The sequence below is a fragment of the Callospermophilus lateralis genome, chromosome 14 (assembly GCF_048772815.1).
Source record: "Callospermophilus lateralis isolate mCalLat2 chromosome 14, mCalLat2.hap1, whole genome shotgun sequence".
NCBI lineage: Eukaryota > Metazoa > Chordata > Mammalia > Rodentia > Sciuridae > Callospermophilus > Callospermophilus lateralis.
The window spans coordinates 31248893-31268643 of NC_135318.1; the positions used below are offsets into that span (position 1 = coordinate 31248893).

Below are 19751 nucleotides of genomic sequence, written 5' to 3' on the forward strand. Positions count from 1 at the left end.
CTTGTGTGAACACAGAACAAAACAATTCGCCAGAGGTAAGATCTTTTGTTCGGTCCATGTGGCTAGGGTGCTGGCCCAGGTAGGTTTCAGATTTTGCTTTGCCAACTCCTGAGGCCTCACAAGAAGCATCCAAGTCATTAGATAACATAAGGGGGCAGACACAGAATGTGGGAGAGCTGAGGCACCCATTCCACAACTCCACAAGACAATAAGAGCTCTACTCTATGTGTAGCAAGATCTTTGGGTTCTGAAACAGGCTCTTTGCGGTACTGGAGGGGATTCTTTCCCTCTCTGGTCTCAGGTTCTTATTTATTTAAAAAATGGGGGCAGGAGCAAATGGGAGATTAAAATAGTTCATCAATAAGCTCTGTGCTGGGATTCTGAACTAAGATGCTCTAAAAGGACAGAAGACACAATACCCAGGCAGAAGACCAGACAAAGGCAAACAGGGGACATGCATGGGGCAGGCAGTGTGTGTGTCAACACTGATAGAGGCCAGTGGACTTTCTTTGCAGGAGCTGGAATGACAAGGTCTTTATCAAGAGAACAGGCTGTGAAGTAAAATATATATTTTATTTAGGTATACACACCAGCAAGAATTAATGCTGCAAGGTACTCTTATGGGGCTCCTCTCTGCCTAAGGGGTGTGTGTGTGTGTGTGGTTGGAGGGGAGGCTGTTTATTCGTGTTTCCACTTCTTTGGATTATTCTGAAATGTTTGCCCCACTGAAAAACGGTGTACGAAGGCTCCTGCCTGGGGATAAAACGTTGCCCTGTGTCTAAAGCATTGATCTGAGAGCAACAACTGAAACTGTAATCACATGGAGGCAGCTAATGCCAACAAAAGAGCGACTGGATCCACTGATGGTGCATTGTTTTGCAGAGAGGAGCTGCTGCCTCTCCAGACAAAAGCCGCTTTGGAGACATGACTGCGGGCTTACAGACCAGCCCTTCCATACAGTGTTCTCCTCAAGATTTTGGTAATAAGCAATTTAGGAAGAAAACAGCCCAACAAACCAATATTCTTTTCAGAAATATCAGCTAAAACATATCTAGGGGCAAGAAAATAATTGCTTTTTCTCTCGCCCTCCTGTCCTCCCACTCCTGTGTTGGGGCCTGCCTCTAAATCTAGGAGAAGTTCTCTGATTCAACATTTTATCCTACCAACACTGACATTTTAAAATTGATAGACATCCTAGATTTGTTCTGCCTACTTACAAGTATGGTGCTAGAATATCTCCCAGCCTACAAGTATGGTGCTAGAATATCTCCCATTATAGTTATCTCTCTGGAACTTACATTCTTCTTTCTTACTCATACTCTCTGCTTTTCGTCTTTCTCAGTTAGGATCACAATTATCAGCTAAATCACGGTAAAATTTCAAAACAACACTACTAGAAAATGCCATTTTAAATATGTATTTGCATATTCAATTTGAACACACAAATGAATATATTTTATTTAGGTATACACACCTATGCATATCAGCATGTCAGATGTAGATGCATTTTGAATATAAGATTGCACGTCTCAAAATCTTTTTGAAGCATGGCATATGTATGTGAGACAGTAGGTGTGTATTTGTCAGGTCGATGGAGGTGGCTGAGGAACAAAGCACCAAACAACCCATCAAGGGAAAGAAACACCAATCAGGCGCTGACAGAACCACCTGTCAATGAGCGGGGTGTCCTGGCCAATCCTGGATCTTAGCCAGCTCCCTCCAACCCAGTAGGACAAGAGACTCTAAGAACCCCTTTTCCTGTCCCCAGCCCTCCCTTTCTGCCCTAAGCCCAATAAACATTCCAGTTCAGTGGAGTCCTGGTGCTCTTCTCCTCAGACCCACCCTGTAGGTCTCTACCGGAAGCGCAATCTCAATAAAGCCTCCTTCAGCAGCCTTTTTAACTTTGCCTCCTTTTGGTCACTGCTGCCTGACCTTACAGTATTTATATAGATTTTCCTTTCTAGATCAGACACAGCAGTATAATATATTGAAAACAGTCATTTCAGATGGCTTAAATGAGCTTTTGCTAAGTGTTTGTAATTATACAATTTATCTAGCACACTCTAAGGCAGATATCCCAAATTAATTTGATATAGCAGTGCCATGCAAGTTTGACATTTTAATGCTGAAAATGAAGGGTCTTTTAGAGGACCCTTTTATATTTCCATGTCCTTCTTTTGATATGTCTGTGTCCCAAAGACAACTTACAAGGCTGTATATTTCAGTCCTCCCAATTCGCAGGTAAGCTCAGAGGACATGTCCAGAGCCACACAACTAGTTGGTGTGGCTCTTTGACAATTTAAACTCAAGTATCCAGAGAAGCCAAAGATTCTAATATATAAGTTTTGAAAATTAAGTGATTTATATACAGACTCTTTCTCACACAAAGAATGTGAATTTTTAGCTGAATGTTGAATGAAGGATTGGGAGCTAAGTTGGATGGCAGCAGTGTTGACCATCTTCTGTTTCTAAGGATTGCTGTTCAACCTTTATACCTATTTGATTAAGCTCACCAGTGATTCTAAACCTGAAGAAACTTCCCTAGACAACTAATCATATCATAGGGAAATACCAAGAACTTATAGAAGAATCTGGGCATCGATTCTACTCTGGTTTGGAAGACTTGACATAACTTCTAGCAGCAGATATATTTCCAAATTCACAAAGACATTTTGGAAGTCCCTCTGGGCTTCTCATGATGGGATGAAACATGGATACTAGATGGTATCTTAGAGTGAACCTAGTCCAGCCTAGCCCATTATGCTGATGATAATCTAAAATTCAGAAAAATTAAATACGTGGCCAAAAGTTATGCCAAGAGACAGAACCGTGACTGCAAAGAGGTTTTTATTTTTTCTACTTTTAAGTATTTTTATCTTTATGTCAGTTTCACAAAATCTATGTCAAAAGGAAAAGATTTTTAAGAAAAATCTTTAGTGCTAGGTGTTTAAAATTATTAAGTAAAGGAAAGAGTACTATATTGACTTTCTTTGAAAAAAGATGTCAGAAATTATGAGGCAAGAGAAGCTGTGGATGTAACTGGGAAAACAAACACTTCCCTTTGTTCTTTAGGGAACTGACTAGCATCCTCCCCCAGGAACTGCAAAGGAGAATATAAGGAAATAACAAATATTAAGGAAAAAAAATCTTTATATTTCAAGCTACAGTTTAAATATCTAAAACAAAAAGATGCCATTTGAGGTGCATGCACATGTCTCTGTGTCTGTGTGCATGTGTTTTGTGTATCTGTGTCTTCATGAGCCTGTGTATGTGTATATCTCTATATTGTGTTTGTGTGCATTTGTATGTGGCCCTCTGTGTTTTCACATGTGTTTGCACAAATGCATGCATGTCTGTGTGTATACATATGTTCTACACCTTTGTGTGTTTTGGTATGTGTGCTTAGGCCCCAGGCACAACAAGCTAGTGCACTCTTCACACTGGACAGAGTTCTGGGTCGATCTTTACCCTAGCACTGCCCCTTACCTGTTTTGCTTCTTGAGCAAGTTACATTGTTTTTCTGAATCTCAGTATTCTTATTTACAAAATGGTACCTAGAGTACTCACCAGGAAACAAAAATAGGTCAACCATTATGTTTGTAGCCACTTGGCTCTTAGTAAGTTGAATTAACTGCATTTAAACAAATTTGGATGTTATTTTATTGCATAATCTTTGATATATATGTTTGTCTCCCAACCATCAATTTTGGACCATAGGACCCAATGCCCTCAGGGATGCTTCAGGGAAAGAGCCCTGAATTGCCATACTAGATGTATCTTAGAGTGAACCTAGTTCAGTCTAGCCCATTATGTTGATGATAAATCTAAAATTCAGAAAAATTGAATAAATGGCCAAAAATCGAGATGGCCCTTGTGAAAGCTGGCATTGTCTCAATGAGTATTATGGCAACTCCGTGAGTGACTGAGTGACGCATACTCATCTCCACTTTACAGAAGAGGGAACTGAGACCTTGTGGGGAAATAATCTGCTCAGAGTCACCCCAGGAGGGATGGAACAGAGATCCCCATCTTTTTTCCAAGACAGCCTGGCAACCACTCTTTCCTTCACCTTACTTTGACCCAAGGCTGTTGTGAAGAGTAACAACATGGTGGTGTGGAACTGGCATTGGCATCCTGGCTGTCTTTACCCAGCTGATGTTTGCCCTCTGCTCTGACACACCTGTTTTGCTTTGTGTTGCAGCTGGCACATGATTTCTTAAGGTCAACCCACCCATTCTGCCCTAGGGGAGATACAAGGAAGAAGAAGAAATTGGGAAAAACTCAAACTGAATGGGCAGTAAGTGCTAGCTTCATTAAAAAGTGCATGTGCTGACATATCCTAAAAGCACCTGGTTTTAGGGCTTGCCTTGCAAGTTTTTGACAGCCATTTAACTGCCACACACCACTGCTCCTGGTATTCAACCGGGAAGCAACAGAAGGGGAATTGCTGGGACATGACTGTTTAATCCCTTCCTAATCTCTGGAGTCTCATAAGTCCTTTAAGTCTTCAAATATTGAACTATAAGTACTTGGATCACAGAAACATTATGGTCATAGGAGGCCCAGGTACTGAGCTATGAAATTCAAGAAAAACAGGGGAATAAAATTTCCAGGGGTTATCTTGAAAATAGTTTGAATATAGTTAGTGCAGAAGTGAAGCAAAACCCTACTTACGAAATTATTACTTTTGTTTAGCAAGATATACGGACTCAATTTTGCACAGAAAATTACTTAGGAAAAAACCTCTCAGTAGAGCCCTTCAAAGGCAATTTAATATTTTTAATAAGGCAAATCTTCCCGTTTCTCAACTATTTAGCCATGAAATGTTAAAAATCCAATGAAATTCTGTCATCAATAAATGGTGTTTTACAATTTTTGGGGGTCTGTTTAACAGCCTAAGAGTATTAGCATTCTTTACACACTTAAATTTAATCCTAATGACAAACAATGAGATTTTTTTTAAAAAAACTGCCTTTCATGTAATTTAATGTAATTTAGTGCCTATAAACTATGTGTCTGTTTTTCTGTTAGTTTCTGTCTCACAATTGTAAATAAGGTCAATCTAACCAGCAACCTACAAATTTCTGAATAGTATGTCTTATCTCCAAGAAGTCATTTAGAAACATAAAACACATTATGTTGTATAACAAATAAGAAAGCCTGAGAGGTTCTGCATTTCATTTATTAACAGTCCTTTAAAAAGATTTGGTTAGGAGCTAGACCCACCATGGAATGATGACACCATGGCACCAGAAGAGGGGACAAAAGCCAATCTGTGTCACTGAGGCAGAGGTGGTGAGCAATTTTCCTCACTTTGAAATTTCTCTCTAGGGTTCGAGCTCCCTTCCAAAGCCATGCCACATCTGCAAGACTCAGATGCTTCCCTCTTGGCAGTCAGGTTAATCACAACATCCGCCTTGGGGCGTTTTGAGAAGATTTAATTCCACATACTATATGAAAGTGTTCGCAAACCAAAATCCATCTCTTGCAAGGAATGAAGCATTAACATCTCCATAATTGTGGCTCTGTTCTGACCAGATGCAAATGCCCCAGTTTTGGTCTTGTTGGTGGCATAATCTCATTCACTGTTCAAAACCGCCCTTTCCCACTGCTGTGGTTTGCTGTGGTTCCTGTGAGTTTCAAAAATGTGTGATTGAACCAACAAAAAAAAAAAACCAAAAAACACCATTCCACTGCTAGAAAAGCATATTGGTCCTGAAATTGATGGAATCAGCTTGGCCACGTATCTAAAACCCAAGCCCACGCACGCACTTCCTGTCTTTGGCCTTAGGCTCTACGTTCTCCATGACAAGCTCACCAACCACTTTAACTTATTTGTCTTATTTGCCATCTGATTCATTAGAATGTAAGCTCCACTCGGTACAGGAATATTCCTGTTTCATCCACTGTTACCCCACACCAAGAGCAATGAAGGACACATAGAAAAAAAGAATGAATGAAGACCAGTACCTGGCTATTGTACAAAATGCTTATGTATCTGCAGTCAAAGGAAATCCAGAAGCTGTTAGAAATAGTTCACTATAAGGCTTACACTGCCTTTAATGTTTCAATTCTAATATGTCAAAGCCCATAAAACAATTTGGCTATTTTTAATGTTTTCTTCTATTGATCTCATCAGCAGTTTTGCCTGTTCTCTCTGTGAAGAGGGAGGATAGCTCATGCTTCAGATGCTAATCTTAGATTTATAGAATGATATAAGCTGTATAGAGGGAGTTTCCCACTCCTTCTAGTACAGCTTCAGTGGAAATTCCAAATCCACTCTCCTAAGCAGTTATTTATCATTTAATGTTCATGCATTCCCATTGTATGCTCAATTGCAAGAAACCTCAGTGTGATTACAAACAGCACTACGAATAAATGTGCATTTAGCTCATTTTTTATCTTTTTATACCACCCTCTGTTGCCACTGTATTTGGGAGATCTGTCAAATTATATTATGGCAGATTGGAGAGAGGAGGTTGTGCTACAAGTCAAGGCCCAACTGCTCGTGACGCTGTTTCCATTTTTACTGCTTGGGAATCACTGTTTAGGAAACTCTAGCTATGTTCATCCACGGCAACAGTGGAAGATGAGTCTGTGGGGATCTTTAAAGAAAGAACCAGTGAAGGAACTGAAAAGCAAGGAAAAAAAAAATCCCAGGGTAGTGCTGCTTTCATGACTTTTTCAAGAGGGACTTGCCTCTCTATTTATATAGTTACCCAGAGAGTGAACAAGATTTCACAGTACAGGAAGAAGACACTTCTTTTTGTATGTCATTTCCTCCGGTTTCTGAGTCCCTGAGTTTGAAAAACACTTCATTTTTTTTTGCAGGATTTTCCTAATAAAACTCTGTGCTTTGCTTGTACAGAAAGAAACAGAATGTGTTTTTATTTGCACTTTTGGAGCCAGTGTAAAAAGCTTATTTGTTAAACGTTGTGGAAGAGATTGTAAAATGATGCAGATGGTAGTGGTAAGAGTGTCTTAATGTCTTTTGCTTCTATGAGTTTACTTTTTTTCCTGACCTTCACTTGCCCACTTTGTGCTGCTTTCTGGGAATTTTCCAGACATAGCTCTGTGATTGGCTATCAGTGAATCAGAGACACAAAAGGCTTTACATATAGATTGTCTATTTCCAGAGAGAATGATTCAGGTTAGATGGAGAAGAGTGGCATGTCCAAACCCATTTGCTTCACCTAGATAGGCTAATTTCATGTACAAAAGATGCATTCATGCAAAAAATACGTTTATTTCTCTTGATCCTACCACCTTTGGTGCTTTGCCATAGACTAAATGGCATAGTAGAAAGACTCCACTCAGGTTGGCCATTTTAACTTACAATTTGCAGAGAAAGGCACTCACCAGCACTGACAGTGATGGCTTCAATGAACTGTTCTCTCCAGCTGTTTGTCCCCACCACTAGGGCCAGGTTTGTCTTCTTAATGAGTTTGTCCACAGTACTCTAGAAAGGGGGAAAGGAATAATATAATAACTGCTGGGCTTGTTAGGACCTGAGGAAATCTAAGACCTTGTTGGAAACCTCAGAGTTATGTAAAGGGTAGCAGATGTTAGGCACAGAACAACAGTATTGATATCAAATACTTTTCTTTTCAAACACTTTTATGATTATGCAAACAAGCATGGTCTTTTCTTGGAAACATTCTGAAATGGAAACTTCTTTGCAGCACACACAAGCCTCCGTCACTGACTAATGGCCAATGAAAAATAGCCTCAGTGTTTAGAATAGTAGCTGTTGCAAAGGCCTATCCATTCCCCTTGAATGCTTAGTGAACTGGCTTCTCTGCTGGCTTTGTCTGTAGGGTGTTGTCTGCAACTAAATTAATATAGTCTTTGCTCAGCATTATATATATATCTGTAAACAACAGAATTGATTGACAGATTCTGAAACCAAAGACTTAATCTTGTTCTTTTGTTTATCAGTGAAATGCAGCCACATAACAAGAGTCTCAGGTTGCTTGCTGCATTGTCATTAATAAATAGATTTCTTTTTTCTTTTTTTTTGGCTACTAGTTTGGTCAGCCTTGTGGCTAGTAGAGAATTCCACTCTCACTCCATTCCTGTTACAAACAAGAAAAGTAAGACAAGCAAAGATCCCTTCTTAAGGGTTAGGGCACATTGCTAATAACCCTGCAAAGAATTCCCCTGTTTTACTAGTGCTGTGCTACATGCCCTTTATTTTTCTTTAGAACTTTCAAAGTACTTAATTTTGTACAATTAGTACTATCTAGTTTTCTAAATTTAGTTATTGTAACAACAGGTGCAGCCAAGCGTTCACAAGAAAACTAAGCAGATGCACTCAAAGCGCTACCACAAATCATGGCAACTACAGGAAAAGGGGCATTTCCAAGACATTGAGGCTGCTCTTCTCAGAGAATCTACTACATTGACTAGTCTACCAAGCATCCACACTTACTGTCAGAGCATCCTCGAATTTCCACTAATTGCAAGGAGGCAGAAAACATGTATTATTTGTCTTAGGTCAAAATCTGTACATGGTCAATACAGTGTACCTGAACTAATTATGGTTGGAGAGAGAACATATTATCAGCTAACTGGGAGTGAAGAAAACGTAATCTGAGGGATCTGTATGGGAGGCCAAAGCCAATTTATATATCAAGCATGTTAATCCAAGGAGAGTCATTGGAACTGACTTGAAGCATTGAGAATATAATAAACATGAAAGAGCCCATCTCCAGCTGGCTCACTCTGTATTTGTAATGTTATTCTTGGCTAGACTGGTTGTCCTTAGGGTGGTGACCTTTCAGCTTCTAGCCTTATGTCTAGAACTGCTGGTGCCCCGATAACAGCTGTAATAGTCACTGCTCTTGGGTACAATAACTTGGAGCACATGACAAGTGTCTGTCTTTTCTCTCTCAACTCAGCCACATCTCATCAAGCACTCAGAGCATCTTGGTCGATGCCAATTCCCAGTGTTGGATAGAATGAAACAAGAAATGACCTTGATTTTTCCTACATGTAATGGAAACATGGGGAAGGTCTCTCCAAAGCAGCCCTTTGTGCTAAAACTAAAGGGAAGAAACCCATCACCTGGAAGATAAACAATTGAACAGATAAACTGCTCTGATGTTGGACACAGACTTCCTCACAAAAATACCTGCCAAAGAATAAAAGTTTAAGATAAACCAATCTTAACATTGCTGTCCATTTTTACCTGGGGAGATCCTACATGCCAGGGATAAGCTCTTTACTGCACTAGACTTTTGAGAGATGGTGAAAACCTCACCCTCACCAATGGGTGTCAGTAAAGTCATGCTCTTAGTTACAAATAGTAGTAAGAACTCAGTGGTCAAAGCACAGGGGATATTGTGAAATGTCACTCAGACTTGGAGTTCTAATACAGTTCTGGGAATCTCAAACATGTTTTTTGGCTATGATCTGGGGAAACTAAATTCTTGAATAAATAATATAATATCAAAATTGATACCTGAGGGTGCTTCAGAAACATGCCCCCAAGGTGACTTTTAGATGTCAATGGTAACTGTATTGATGAATTTGGAGGAAATGAGAGGAAATAGTGTGTTGAAGATATTCTAAGAGGATAAGTACACCAAAGAACCCGAATTATGTAAAGAGGTTGAGGGTACTTTCCAATGCTCAGATTGTTGGAGTGGTGACCAGAGAGGGATTTGGACCCAAGAAAACTTTGCTTCCTGGGAGACTCACCCAACCCAACACTTCCTAAGGGAAGTGACTATGATTGCTCTTTCTGTCATGGGTACATGAAAGGGAACAGTTGGGTACTGTTCCATAAGGGAGAGAACATACAATTCCCCATGAAAAATTTGGCATGGTTCGGGACAAATTTGCTCCAGAAATGCCAACCCACAGAATCTCTGCTACAGCAAATAGAACCAGATGAAAAGAAGGTGCATGAGGAAGAAAAAAGTTGAACACACCTAGACACAAGGTGCTGGGGATTGAACCCAAAACCTTGTGCATGGTAGGCCTATGCTCTACCACTTAACTATACTTCCATCCCCTACAGGAAACTTGTGCATGTTCCACTCATGGATTTGCAATGAGCCAAGTTCCAGATCATATGTGATGGGCTCTGATGATCTGAGTCAAGTCTAGAAAGCATTGGCTCTAGAGTTTATTCCTGTCCCCTTTCTATGAAAATGAGTGAAAGGAAGTCCTAACAGATTATCACTGACCTGAAGAAGAAAGTTTAATTGCTTTGTTTTCCCTTTATTGTGGTACTGAGCTGCATCCCCAGCACTTTTTATTATTATTAGCTTTTATTCCTAAATTGCTGAGGTTGGCCTTGAACTTGCGATCTACCTGCTCAGCCTCCCAAGTCACTGGAATCACAGGCATATGTTACCATACCTGGCTTAACTACATTTTTTTTTTTTTTACATTTTAAGAATTTCTTTATACCTGTTTCCTCTCAGCCACCTCAATTTGTGAACCAAAATTAAAAGTAATTAAGGAAATAAAAAAAAATTCTGTACCAAATAAGTTCCCAGTGTAAAGTCTGGTTGTATTAAGCCTATAGAATTCCAGCCACTGTATTCAAGATAAAAGATTTTAATTTTTTCATAGGAAAAAAAAGTAATTAAGGAAATCAGCTAAAGGAAAAGAGGCCTCTATATTAAAAAATCTAGATAAAATACTGAGGTTTCTAAGTTGGTGGATAGATTATCTCTTTTGGTAATCTTTTTTTTTTCCTGATTTTTTGAGCAGAAACAATCTGTTTTTGAAAAAAATTAGGGATAAAACTGCTCTGCTCAGGGTTTGTAATTCTGGAATTGAAGAGAAGGGATGCAACTCTTCATATCCCACAGTAGATGTGACAGTGGTTCCACTTGTGATCTTCTGAGAGGTTAGGACTGTGGGTGAGAAGGAAAAGGAGGTGATGTGGGGTTGAGGAAGTAGTTTGGTGATTGTCAGGGAGTTTCACCTCCAAGTTTTAAGCCCACTCCAAAATCCATATATTAATTTCTGAATGACTTCCATCATCCAGAAAATTGGGGACCCAATTTTATCAGCTCAACTATAAAATCTGTGGCTGCAGGCACTATAACTTCAGTATGTTGACTGTGCTAACATATTCCCTGGCTGAAGAGGGCGACTAGATGTGAATGAGAGCTTGTCAGTGGGAAGTTACATAGAAATATTACAATCCACCTCTAAGCAAAAGCCTCTTAATTTTCAGCAATGTCAACACTTTGCTTCTGACAGATTCATTAGCTTTCTCCCATCTTAACAGTCTCTTGGTATCCACCTTTATGTCCTCCTTGTTATTCCCTCAGACAAAACCTTTTCTCTGGGGCATCTCTGACCCTGTGCAGGGATGGATACCATCTGTGGGGCCCTGGCTCTGAGGCTGCTTGGAGTCTACAGGGACTCCTGGTTCCCTACTAACTCCATAATTCCAATTGGCTCTAAAGGTCTTTCAATGAATGATCCAGTCCCCGAAATCACATCTCAATCTCCCTCTAGATGCATCTTACAGCAGGGCCAACACTGTGAACCGCCGTGTTCCCAGGTGAGCAGGCCTCCAGGGTGGGCATACCTTGAACTCATAGGACTCTTCAATGATCACCTCCAGCTTGGTGTGCTCTCCTAAGATGGGCCGTCCCAGCTCGGCAATGCGCCTTTCCTCTTCCTCTTTGCTGGTCAGCGGCTGTTTGTCATCACATTCCTCTGGGGAAAGGAAGGCAGGACAGTGAACAATGTGCTCCTTTTTGTTTGGAAATCCCTGGATCCTGCTACAAGAAAACCAAGGAGGGAGGAAGGAAGCCCTATCAACCTACTAAAAGTCCCTTGGGTAAGATCCTGAAGCTGGAGGGGAGGACTGGACAGATGCTTGGCAACTGGGCAACACATCACTCCGACAGCAGGTGATTATGTCCCAGTGTCTAAGCTCAGGCAAAAGTGCAGATGAAGAAAAGTAACACAGAGGGGCATGTCACTGAGAAAGACCCTGCCTGCACATTGTCTATGCTCCGGGAATCACCCAGCTGTTCTCTGTGGTGCTGGCTCAGCTGGCTCTTTGTACACATTCCTTCTGCATGTGACCAAAGGGAAACACCCACAACTAAAAGTCCTAGAGTAACCCTGGGATGGAGAAATTTGGCTTTCTCTTCTCCACTTTCTAGAGGCAACAGAAAATACCCCAGGGCCAAAGAGAGGATGGAAAGAAAATTTTGAGCTTAGCCTCTCACTAGCCAAGAGCCTCTGTCACAAATTAAGCAGCACAACATCCATTCCATGCTTCCGTGAGATGCATGGGCTCCAGTGCTTTCTCTCTGGTGCAAATGTGTTAGGAAAACCTTGACCATGTTAATCTTAAAGTAAACAGGGAGGGTGAGGGTGAGGCCTTTTTGGGAGTTAAGACTCACCACGTGAGCTTGATTATTTCCAAAACTACCATGTAGCTTACACTCCAGGATAGGCTAGTGGGTGCTGAGGAAATGTTAATGGAACCAAGAGACCATTAATGAGGGGAAGCTCGTAGTTGACTCTCTCTGCATCAAGGACATGAGGACCAATCCTGGACTGAAAAGGCTACGTACATGTGGAGGACAAACACTAGCCCTTTAATCATCCTTATCCTTTAGGTTCAGGATGCTGGAACAGGATAGGCTACTTCCTCTCATGTCAAGAGGAATGAACGTCATCTCCAGGGAAGTAGCAGTGGTGATATGGAAAGACCTCAGCCCTAATGCCTCACCTCTAGGACACCCAGAAAAATTGCCTGTAATAGGAGTCTGTGGTCTCAGGAGTTATATATAAAGGAGGGACTTCTTGCCCAGAACTCTTGTATTTGCATTTAGACATCAGCTTCTGAAAGGGTCTGTACCTCCTACTCCCTCTGAAGACTCATGGCTTCCTCTCTGCTCAAGAATACTGGTGCAGTAGCTCCAATTGTTGCAGAGAATGGTCCCTAGACCAGTTACTTCTTGCAAAGGTAGGAGAAAAATGTGCCAAATGAACTGCCAGCATTTTATATTTCAAGTGTCAAAACAAACGGAAGGCAGGAGCAGAATGCAGTGTATCAATGAATTCTTTAGTGTATATAAATGATATTTTTCAAATCCACATTCCTATCCCCAGTGATTACAGGATGTCAAAGAAATCAGATGAAGACTTAAAATGAGTGATTTCTGACTGAGCAGAAGCTGTTGACCATTAGCAGAGGCAAAGAAAAGGAACAAGAAAGAATTAATTTTAACTGTAAGTGGTATTTTTTTTTTTTTGTATCAGCACAGGGATATTGTGATCCAAGGAAAAGCAAACGGTTCTGGGGGAGGGGATATCAAGACTTGTCTTTGTGAAACTAAGTGTGTCTAGTCAAGAGGGTTGACTGAGCTAAGAGAAGTTCAATGTATCCAGTGCTCAAATCAAACATATTTTGATTCCCATGACTTTCTGATCCTTGGACCATTGGTATTGTTTATAGCAGCAGGTTATATTAGTGCCTTTGTTCAAAACCTTGGCTCAACACAGATGTATGAAAGACTTATGTTGACAAGGACCTATTTCCTTACAAGAAAATTTATGACTTGGATATCTATTTGAATACAAAGTTATTGGGGGAGAATATTTATTGTGGCCTTATTTTCTATAGTTTACTTATAAATGACAAGTTGCTTTTGATAGGACTAAAGATAACTTATGCATAAAAAAACGGAGAAATTATGAAAGCAAGGTGATGTGGTAGAATGGTTTAGTGTAGCACTCCACAAAATGAAACTGATTTGGAACATGAGGTATTAAATAAATAGACACGGGAGTAAATGAAATTGAGTGAGTAAAAAGATACTTTATCAGTAATCCTCAGCCCTTCTAATTATAAATATATGCTTAGTTTGATTCTCTTAGGTCTGTAACTATTCCCAGCATTTGGGTTTCTAGCGTTTTAAGACAGAGAATATAGTATCTAGCTAGAATTTAACAGCATTTTTTCCATTGTAAAATTTTACTTTGTATTTATGGAAATGACTGATAGTTCTCCTTATGCTATTGACTTAAAGTTTTCTTTTAAAGCAAATTTAGTAAGTAAAACATGAGGCAATTTCAAACAATTTCATTAAGTCAATAACAGCATAGTTGGTATGCAACCGAAGGGAAAAATTTATTAGAATGACAGAAATTTAGAAAATACTGTCTTAGCATATTTCATACTAACCAAAAGCAAAGTTAAGGCACTGGGTCTCTCTCATTTCCTACATTCTTAAAACAAACTGTACTTTTATTCCATTATCAATATACCTAGAAAGGCTTTCCTATATCTATCTACTTAAATCCTACTCTTCTTTCAAAAGCATTCCTTTTCTTCCATGAAATATCCTCCAACTGACAACTGGGGTTTTAGCCATGACCACATGAACCTTTAATTAATTCTTTAATATTCATTGTGTATACAGAACCTGAATACTCTCATATGCTCTTTTTAATTTTTAATTACTTTTATATACAAATATCCAGCGTGCAGGCTTTCTGAGTGAGAACAATGTGTTTCATTTCTTCTTGAATCATTTTTACATCCTCCAGGGTCTATACAATGTATGCAATGTAGTAGGTTCTGAATAAGTATTTGTTGTGAGTCTCTCCATTAGTAAAACATTTTATTTGCTCTATCCATAAAAATATGGATCACATTTATTCTTTTAACACATTTCATTGCACTCTTACAATATGTCAGCCCTGCTGTAGTCCTCCACATCAACCTCCCATCTTCCAGAAACTTATGGTGTAGTGGGAAGAGAGGCATATAGATGAACAACTTCTGGTACTGTATGGTAAGGGCTGAGGGACCAGGGTAGGAGGTGTGATTAGCTGCCTGAGGGAGTCAGGGAAGGCTTCAGGCTTCAGGAAAGTTTGATTGAAATTGGCCTTGAAGCTTGCCAGGTAGAAGTAATGGTAAGCATGGCCAAGAGGCAATGGGGTGAGGAGGTGCATTCTGGGCAAGCAGAAGTCAAGGTACAAGTGCACAGCATCATGGAAAGGTCAGGGCTGTTTTCACTTGCTAAGTATCATAAACATTGAAGGTATAGTTATATTTATGCATAATTGATATGTCAGCTGGATAAATTCCATCATTGATCTGCAATGATACTGATTACTACTTATGGTCTAGATTTTTGACATTGGCAAAGAAGAGAGCTGATTCTTTTTTTTTTTTTTTTAAGTGTCCTCAGTTTAGATACTTTTTATTGAGTAGGAAAAAGTTCCCTCTGCCCCTTGGGTCAACTATAATGTTTGTTTCCTTTCCACTTGGAGCACTGGACCCAAACCAGCTCATTTTAGTGTAGTCAGGGCCAGCTTATTTCCTCACTTACACCAAGTGATAACGTGCTTTGGTCTTAGTTTTGTTTCTTAGAGAAAATTAATTATCTCTCTCTCTCTCTCCTGTCTTCTCTATATATACATGTAGACTTTTAAACCTCACCATATTTTATCCAGAAGTTGGAAATAAATTACATTAACACCATAGTTCCTAACCAACCCAAACAATATAAAGATAAAATGCATAATTAGCTACCACTGTTAAAAGTCAGTAAAACAATTCTGTGATAAAATTACCAGTGAGAGAATCTCTCTTATCTTGAGTGGTTGATTTTACAAGCAATTAATAATAAAAGCTAATAGGTCCAAGATCTAGGAAAAACAAAATTATAAAAAGCTGCTTCTAATGCTTCCTGGTTCGAGGTGTATTTTGAAGCAGAACCACTGTGAGGTGAAGGGGTGCAAGTAGGCATCCTTTTGTAGAAAACAACACAGCCCACATGGTCTATCTCATAATAGAGATCTATACCTGAGGAACTATTATTGACATTCTTTGGTATAGTCATAATTTTTTATCTTAACTGTTATGGTTTAGATATTAGGTGTCCCCCAAAAGCTCATGTGTGAGACAATGAAAGAAAGTTTAGAGGTGAAATGATTGGGTTATGAAAGTCTTAACCTAATCAGTGCATTAATCCCTGATAAGGCTTAAGTGGGTGGTAACCATAGGCAGGCAGGCTATAGCTCGAGGAAGTTGGTCATTGGGGCATATCTTTGGGGTCTATATTTGTCCTTGGTGAGAGGAGAGCTCTTTGCTTCCTGGGGTGATGTTCTGACATGCTCTGACATGTCCTTCCTCTCCTCTGGCCCAGAGCAATGAAGTCAGCCATGTGGACTGAGACCTCGGAAACCACGAGTGCCAAATAAACTTTTCCTTTTGATCACAGCAATGGAAATACTGACTGAAAAATTAACAAACGATGTGGAATTGGGAAAGGGGGACAAAGCCAGCAGTAGAACACTTTGCTCAATACTCTTTGGGTTCTTCATTCAGAAATGTAGTGACAAGTCTCAAAGCGGTGGTCACTCGACAGTCTGGCTGGTCTCTTTAATGGGAGCTTCCAAACATTGATAGTTCTATTTCTTTGAGGAAATTTCTGGAACAATTTTGTAGTCAGGACTGGATTTCATGATTATTGGATGGGATGTGGGCTGTGAGGTTGAGGAAAAGTCCCTAGAAGTGCTTCTGCCATCATGGCTAGAGATGGGCAACAGTGATGATGGATAAGCAAAATCCCTGTTCTCATCCAGAGACTCAGCTCCGGGAGATGATATCCAGCTTAAGCCTAGAGTAAATCTGGTAGAGTTGCATAATCCCCTCATCACTCTGTCAATGCTCCTTCATTTCTTCTAAGGAGAAACCCCACATATGTACTATCATCTGTTCATGAGGAAATTCAGGATCTGGGAAGAAATATGGCTTGGATTTTAAAGAAATTTTATGATAGTTGGGATGAAAGACTCGACTCCTGGGTAAGAAGAGATGTTGGTGAGAAATATGGAATATTGAAACTGGAGAGGCCACTGGATCACATTCTCTATAGGTCTATGCTGCCACCTCTATGCTACTGGTCTTCTGTTCTGCCCTGATGTGGTTGGGTTTTGTTGGTAAACCATGGCATCCCCAGCTTCCAGAGATGCCACTGCATTACCTAGTAATGCTTTAGAGGGGACAGGGCAAAACCACATGAATCTACAGACCCAAAGAACACTTGAAGGCTGTGGTTTCCAAGGACTATAATGAAATGAGTACCTGCGAAGGTGATTACAGTAGAGGGAATCGGATGTTCTCTAGCATGAACTTTCCTGAAGACAGGTTGGCCTAGCAAAAGGATAGGCAAAAAGATCAGCAGAATGGATTACAATTGGTTTGCTATCAGAGATTTGTGGAATTAGTAAAGTAAACCACATACCCAGAAGCACACACTATAAGCAATGTTAGTTTAGGGCTTGAGTAGTTGTAGGTCACCCCTTTACAGGTAACAGGAGGGAGCTCTGGTAGTAACTGATGGAGGTTACAGCCCACAGATGGGGGCAAGTGCATGCCCCATGGTAAGGGGTATGGCCGTATTCCTGCAGCTCTGTGAAATGAAGAATCCAGGTTCTTCAAATGATTGCTTCCAGAGGCATCATGAAACAACAGAAAGCATTGATACATTGACAGTTGTTTTTAAAGCCTATGAGTGCCAACACTATGAGTTGACTAGGCCATTTCTCTAGTTTCCCCCACATATAAACTGTTGATAATATTATCTGCTCTATGTCACAGGTTTGTTTGAGGGGGAACAACATCTGGGAACATGCTTACTGCATTTGTTTCTAGAGCAGTCCGATTAGGAGAATGCTACTCACACTTGCCAATTTCCTAAAGGTAAGTCATCATTACGGCACCCGTTGGATTAACCAGGTCATGGATTTTCATTGAATTCCTAGTTCAATTGGTTACCAGATCACCTGCTATTTTCTTCAACCATGAGCTACCCAGAACTGACCTGGGAGTCATGAGACCTAGAACTGAGTGCCAGGTCTGCATGTGCTTGCCATGTAAACTTGGACAAGGCATTTTTCCTCCTGGAGACTCAATCTTCTCGAATGTAAAATGAAGCAAACATGAAGGGCTTTGTTCGTCTAATCTATAAATTGGAGTGATGGAAGTGTTTCCAACTGCTAGAATTTTCATAGTTTGACTTCCTTAGAAAGACATGTACCTTATTAAGTCTGTTACATGAGCATAATAGGATTGGTGGAGTAATATTAAAGTGGTATATTGGGTGCTATATAATTTTAATTAGGAAATTCTATAGCTACAAGACTTAGAAGTGTTAAGGAAAACAAAAAAAATACCTCTTTATCTTCATATTGAGCCAGAGTGCTGAATTTTCTTAAATATATATATATATATATATATATATATATATATATATATATATATATATATGTGCTTATTTTCCCCTTTTTGGGGTCTCCCTCACTTGTTTCATTTGACTGGAATTCATAATGATGGTATTTACAAGACATAGCTGGGCTTTAGATTAAAAAGGGGCTCAATGTGTAATTTCAAGATGCAGGTAGAAATAAAGGGGTTGGAGGGAGGAAATAGAATGCTGTGGTTAGGACAATCATTTCATGGCTTTTTACTTAAAGTCAGAGGGCCTGGCTCTAAGTCTTGAAAGGGTGATTTGGGGTAGAATAATTAATATCTTTGAACTTTTCACCTCCTCTCGAAGTAAGAACAATAAAAACCATAAGAATGGTGATAAAATGATATTCATTACAAACTCTAATGAGCTATAATGTACAGACTGTTATCAAAACAACTGGAAGGTCAAGGGGGAATGAGATCATAGATCTAAACAAGGGCCTTTCAATGAGGCGAGGTCCAAAACAACAGGTAAAGATTTGCAAATTCCAAAAATACTTCTACCACTTTATGTCCAACACTAATGAGATCTCTAAAATATTAGCATTAGGCTGTGGACCAAATTGCTTTTTCAATTTCCATATAGCCTGCTTCAAATTTAGACATTCGCGCTTAGCTGTACAAGTCCTCGTAAAAGCTGCAGGCCAGTCTAAGGGCTAGATTAATTCTTCTCTACTTTCCCTTCGTCTCAAAACCTTGACTTCAAAGCCTCAAACCAACTTCAAAGAAAAGCTCTTTAGGGCTTAACTCTGCTTTTCTCATTGTATAGGCCCAAGTTTTAGAACTTTCCTCGGGGGCATTGGTAAAGAGTGAATCCTGGACATTCTGGTCTTTTTCAGAGGAAGTAGGGTAATGTAAAGTGAGACAGTGTCTACCTAAGTAGAAATGGACAGGCCAACATAGAAATTCTCAGAGAGTTCTAGAACATTCTCTTGTCATAACTGTATTCATTTTGAGTCTTGGGAGGAAATAGTAGCAATAGAAAAAAATGCTATTTCAGATTCTTATTTCAGTCATAAGGAAGGACTTAGTGAATGACTTGAAATGAAAGAAAATTTGGAAAAAATGATTCTGTCATCTAGGATGTTAGGCAGCTAAGGGAAGAAACATTGAACATTGCCGGGTAGATTTTTGATAGAATTTGATAGGAAACATTTCTGGCAAAAGAACATCAGGATTTTATTACCTGAGATACTAAAAGGGAGGATTGTTCACAGTACATGAAAGGCAGGCCCTAAAAGTGAACTTCTAACATATTCAATGATTATGAAAAAAGGAGACTATCTGAAAACATCAATGCATTTTAACTAGGCATTCTATTCTCCCCAGATTTGAAAAAATTTCATCAGTACACTATAGTTATACATCAAAGTGTGAGATTCACTATGCCATATTCATACACAAATATAACATAATTTGATCAATTTCATTCCTTAGTATCTTCCCTTTTCCTCTCTTCTGCTTCCTCCCCAATCCACTTGCTTGACTCTAAGAG

General features: G+C 39.6%; 1 protein-coding gene across 6 annotated transcripts in view; it reads right to left on the reverse strand.

Moving 5' to 3' along the window:
• Slc8a1 (solute carrier family 8 member A1) overlaps nucleotides 1-19751 on the reverse strand; it is a 356468-nt gene that overhangs the window by 35077 nt on the left and 301640 nt on the right. For 4 of the 6 annotated variants that reach the window (XM_076832589.2, XM_076832593.2, XM_076832592.2 and 1 more), the window contains 3 exons: nucleotides 17090-17158; nucleotides 11558-11688; nucleotides 7360-7459 (listed from right to left, as the gene is read on the reverse strand). In XM_076832589.2, the coding sequence (XP_076688704.1) occupies nucleotides 7360-7459; nucleotides 11558-11688; nucleotides 17090-17158 (300 nt within the window). The remainder of the gene's footprint in view (nucleotides 1-7359; nucleotides 7460-11557; nucleotides 11689-17089; nucleotides 17159-19751) is intronic. The other 2 variants (XM_076832590.2, XM_076832594.2) reach the window with 1 other exon arrangement.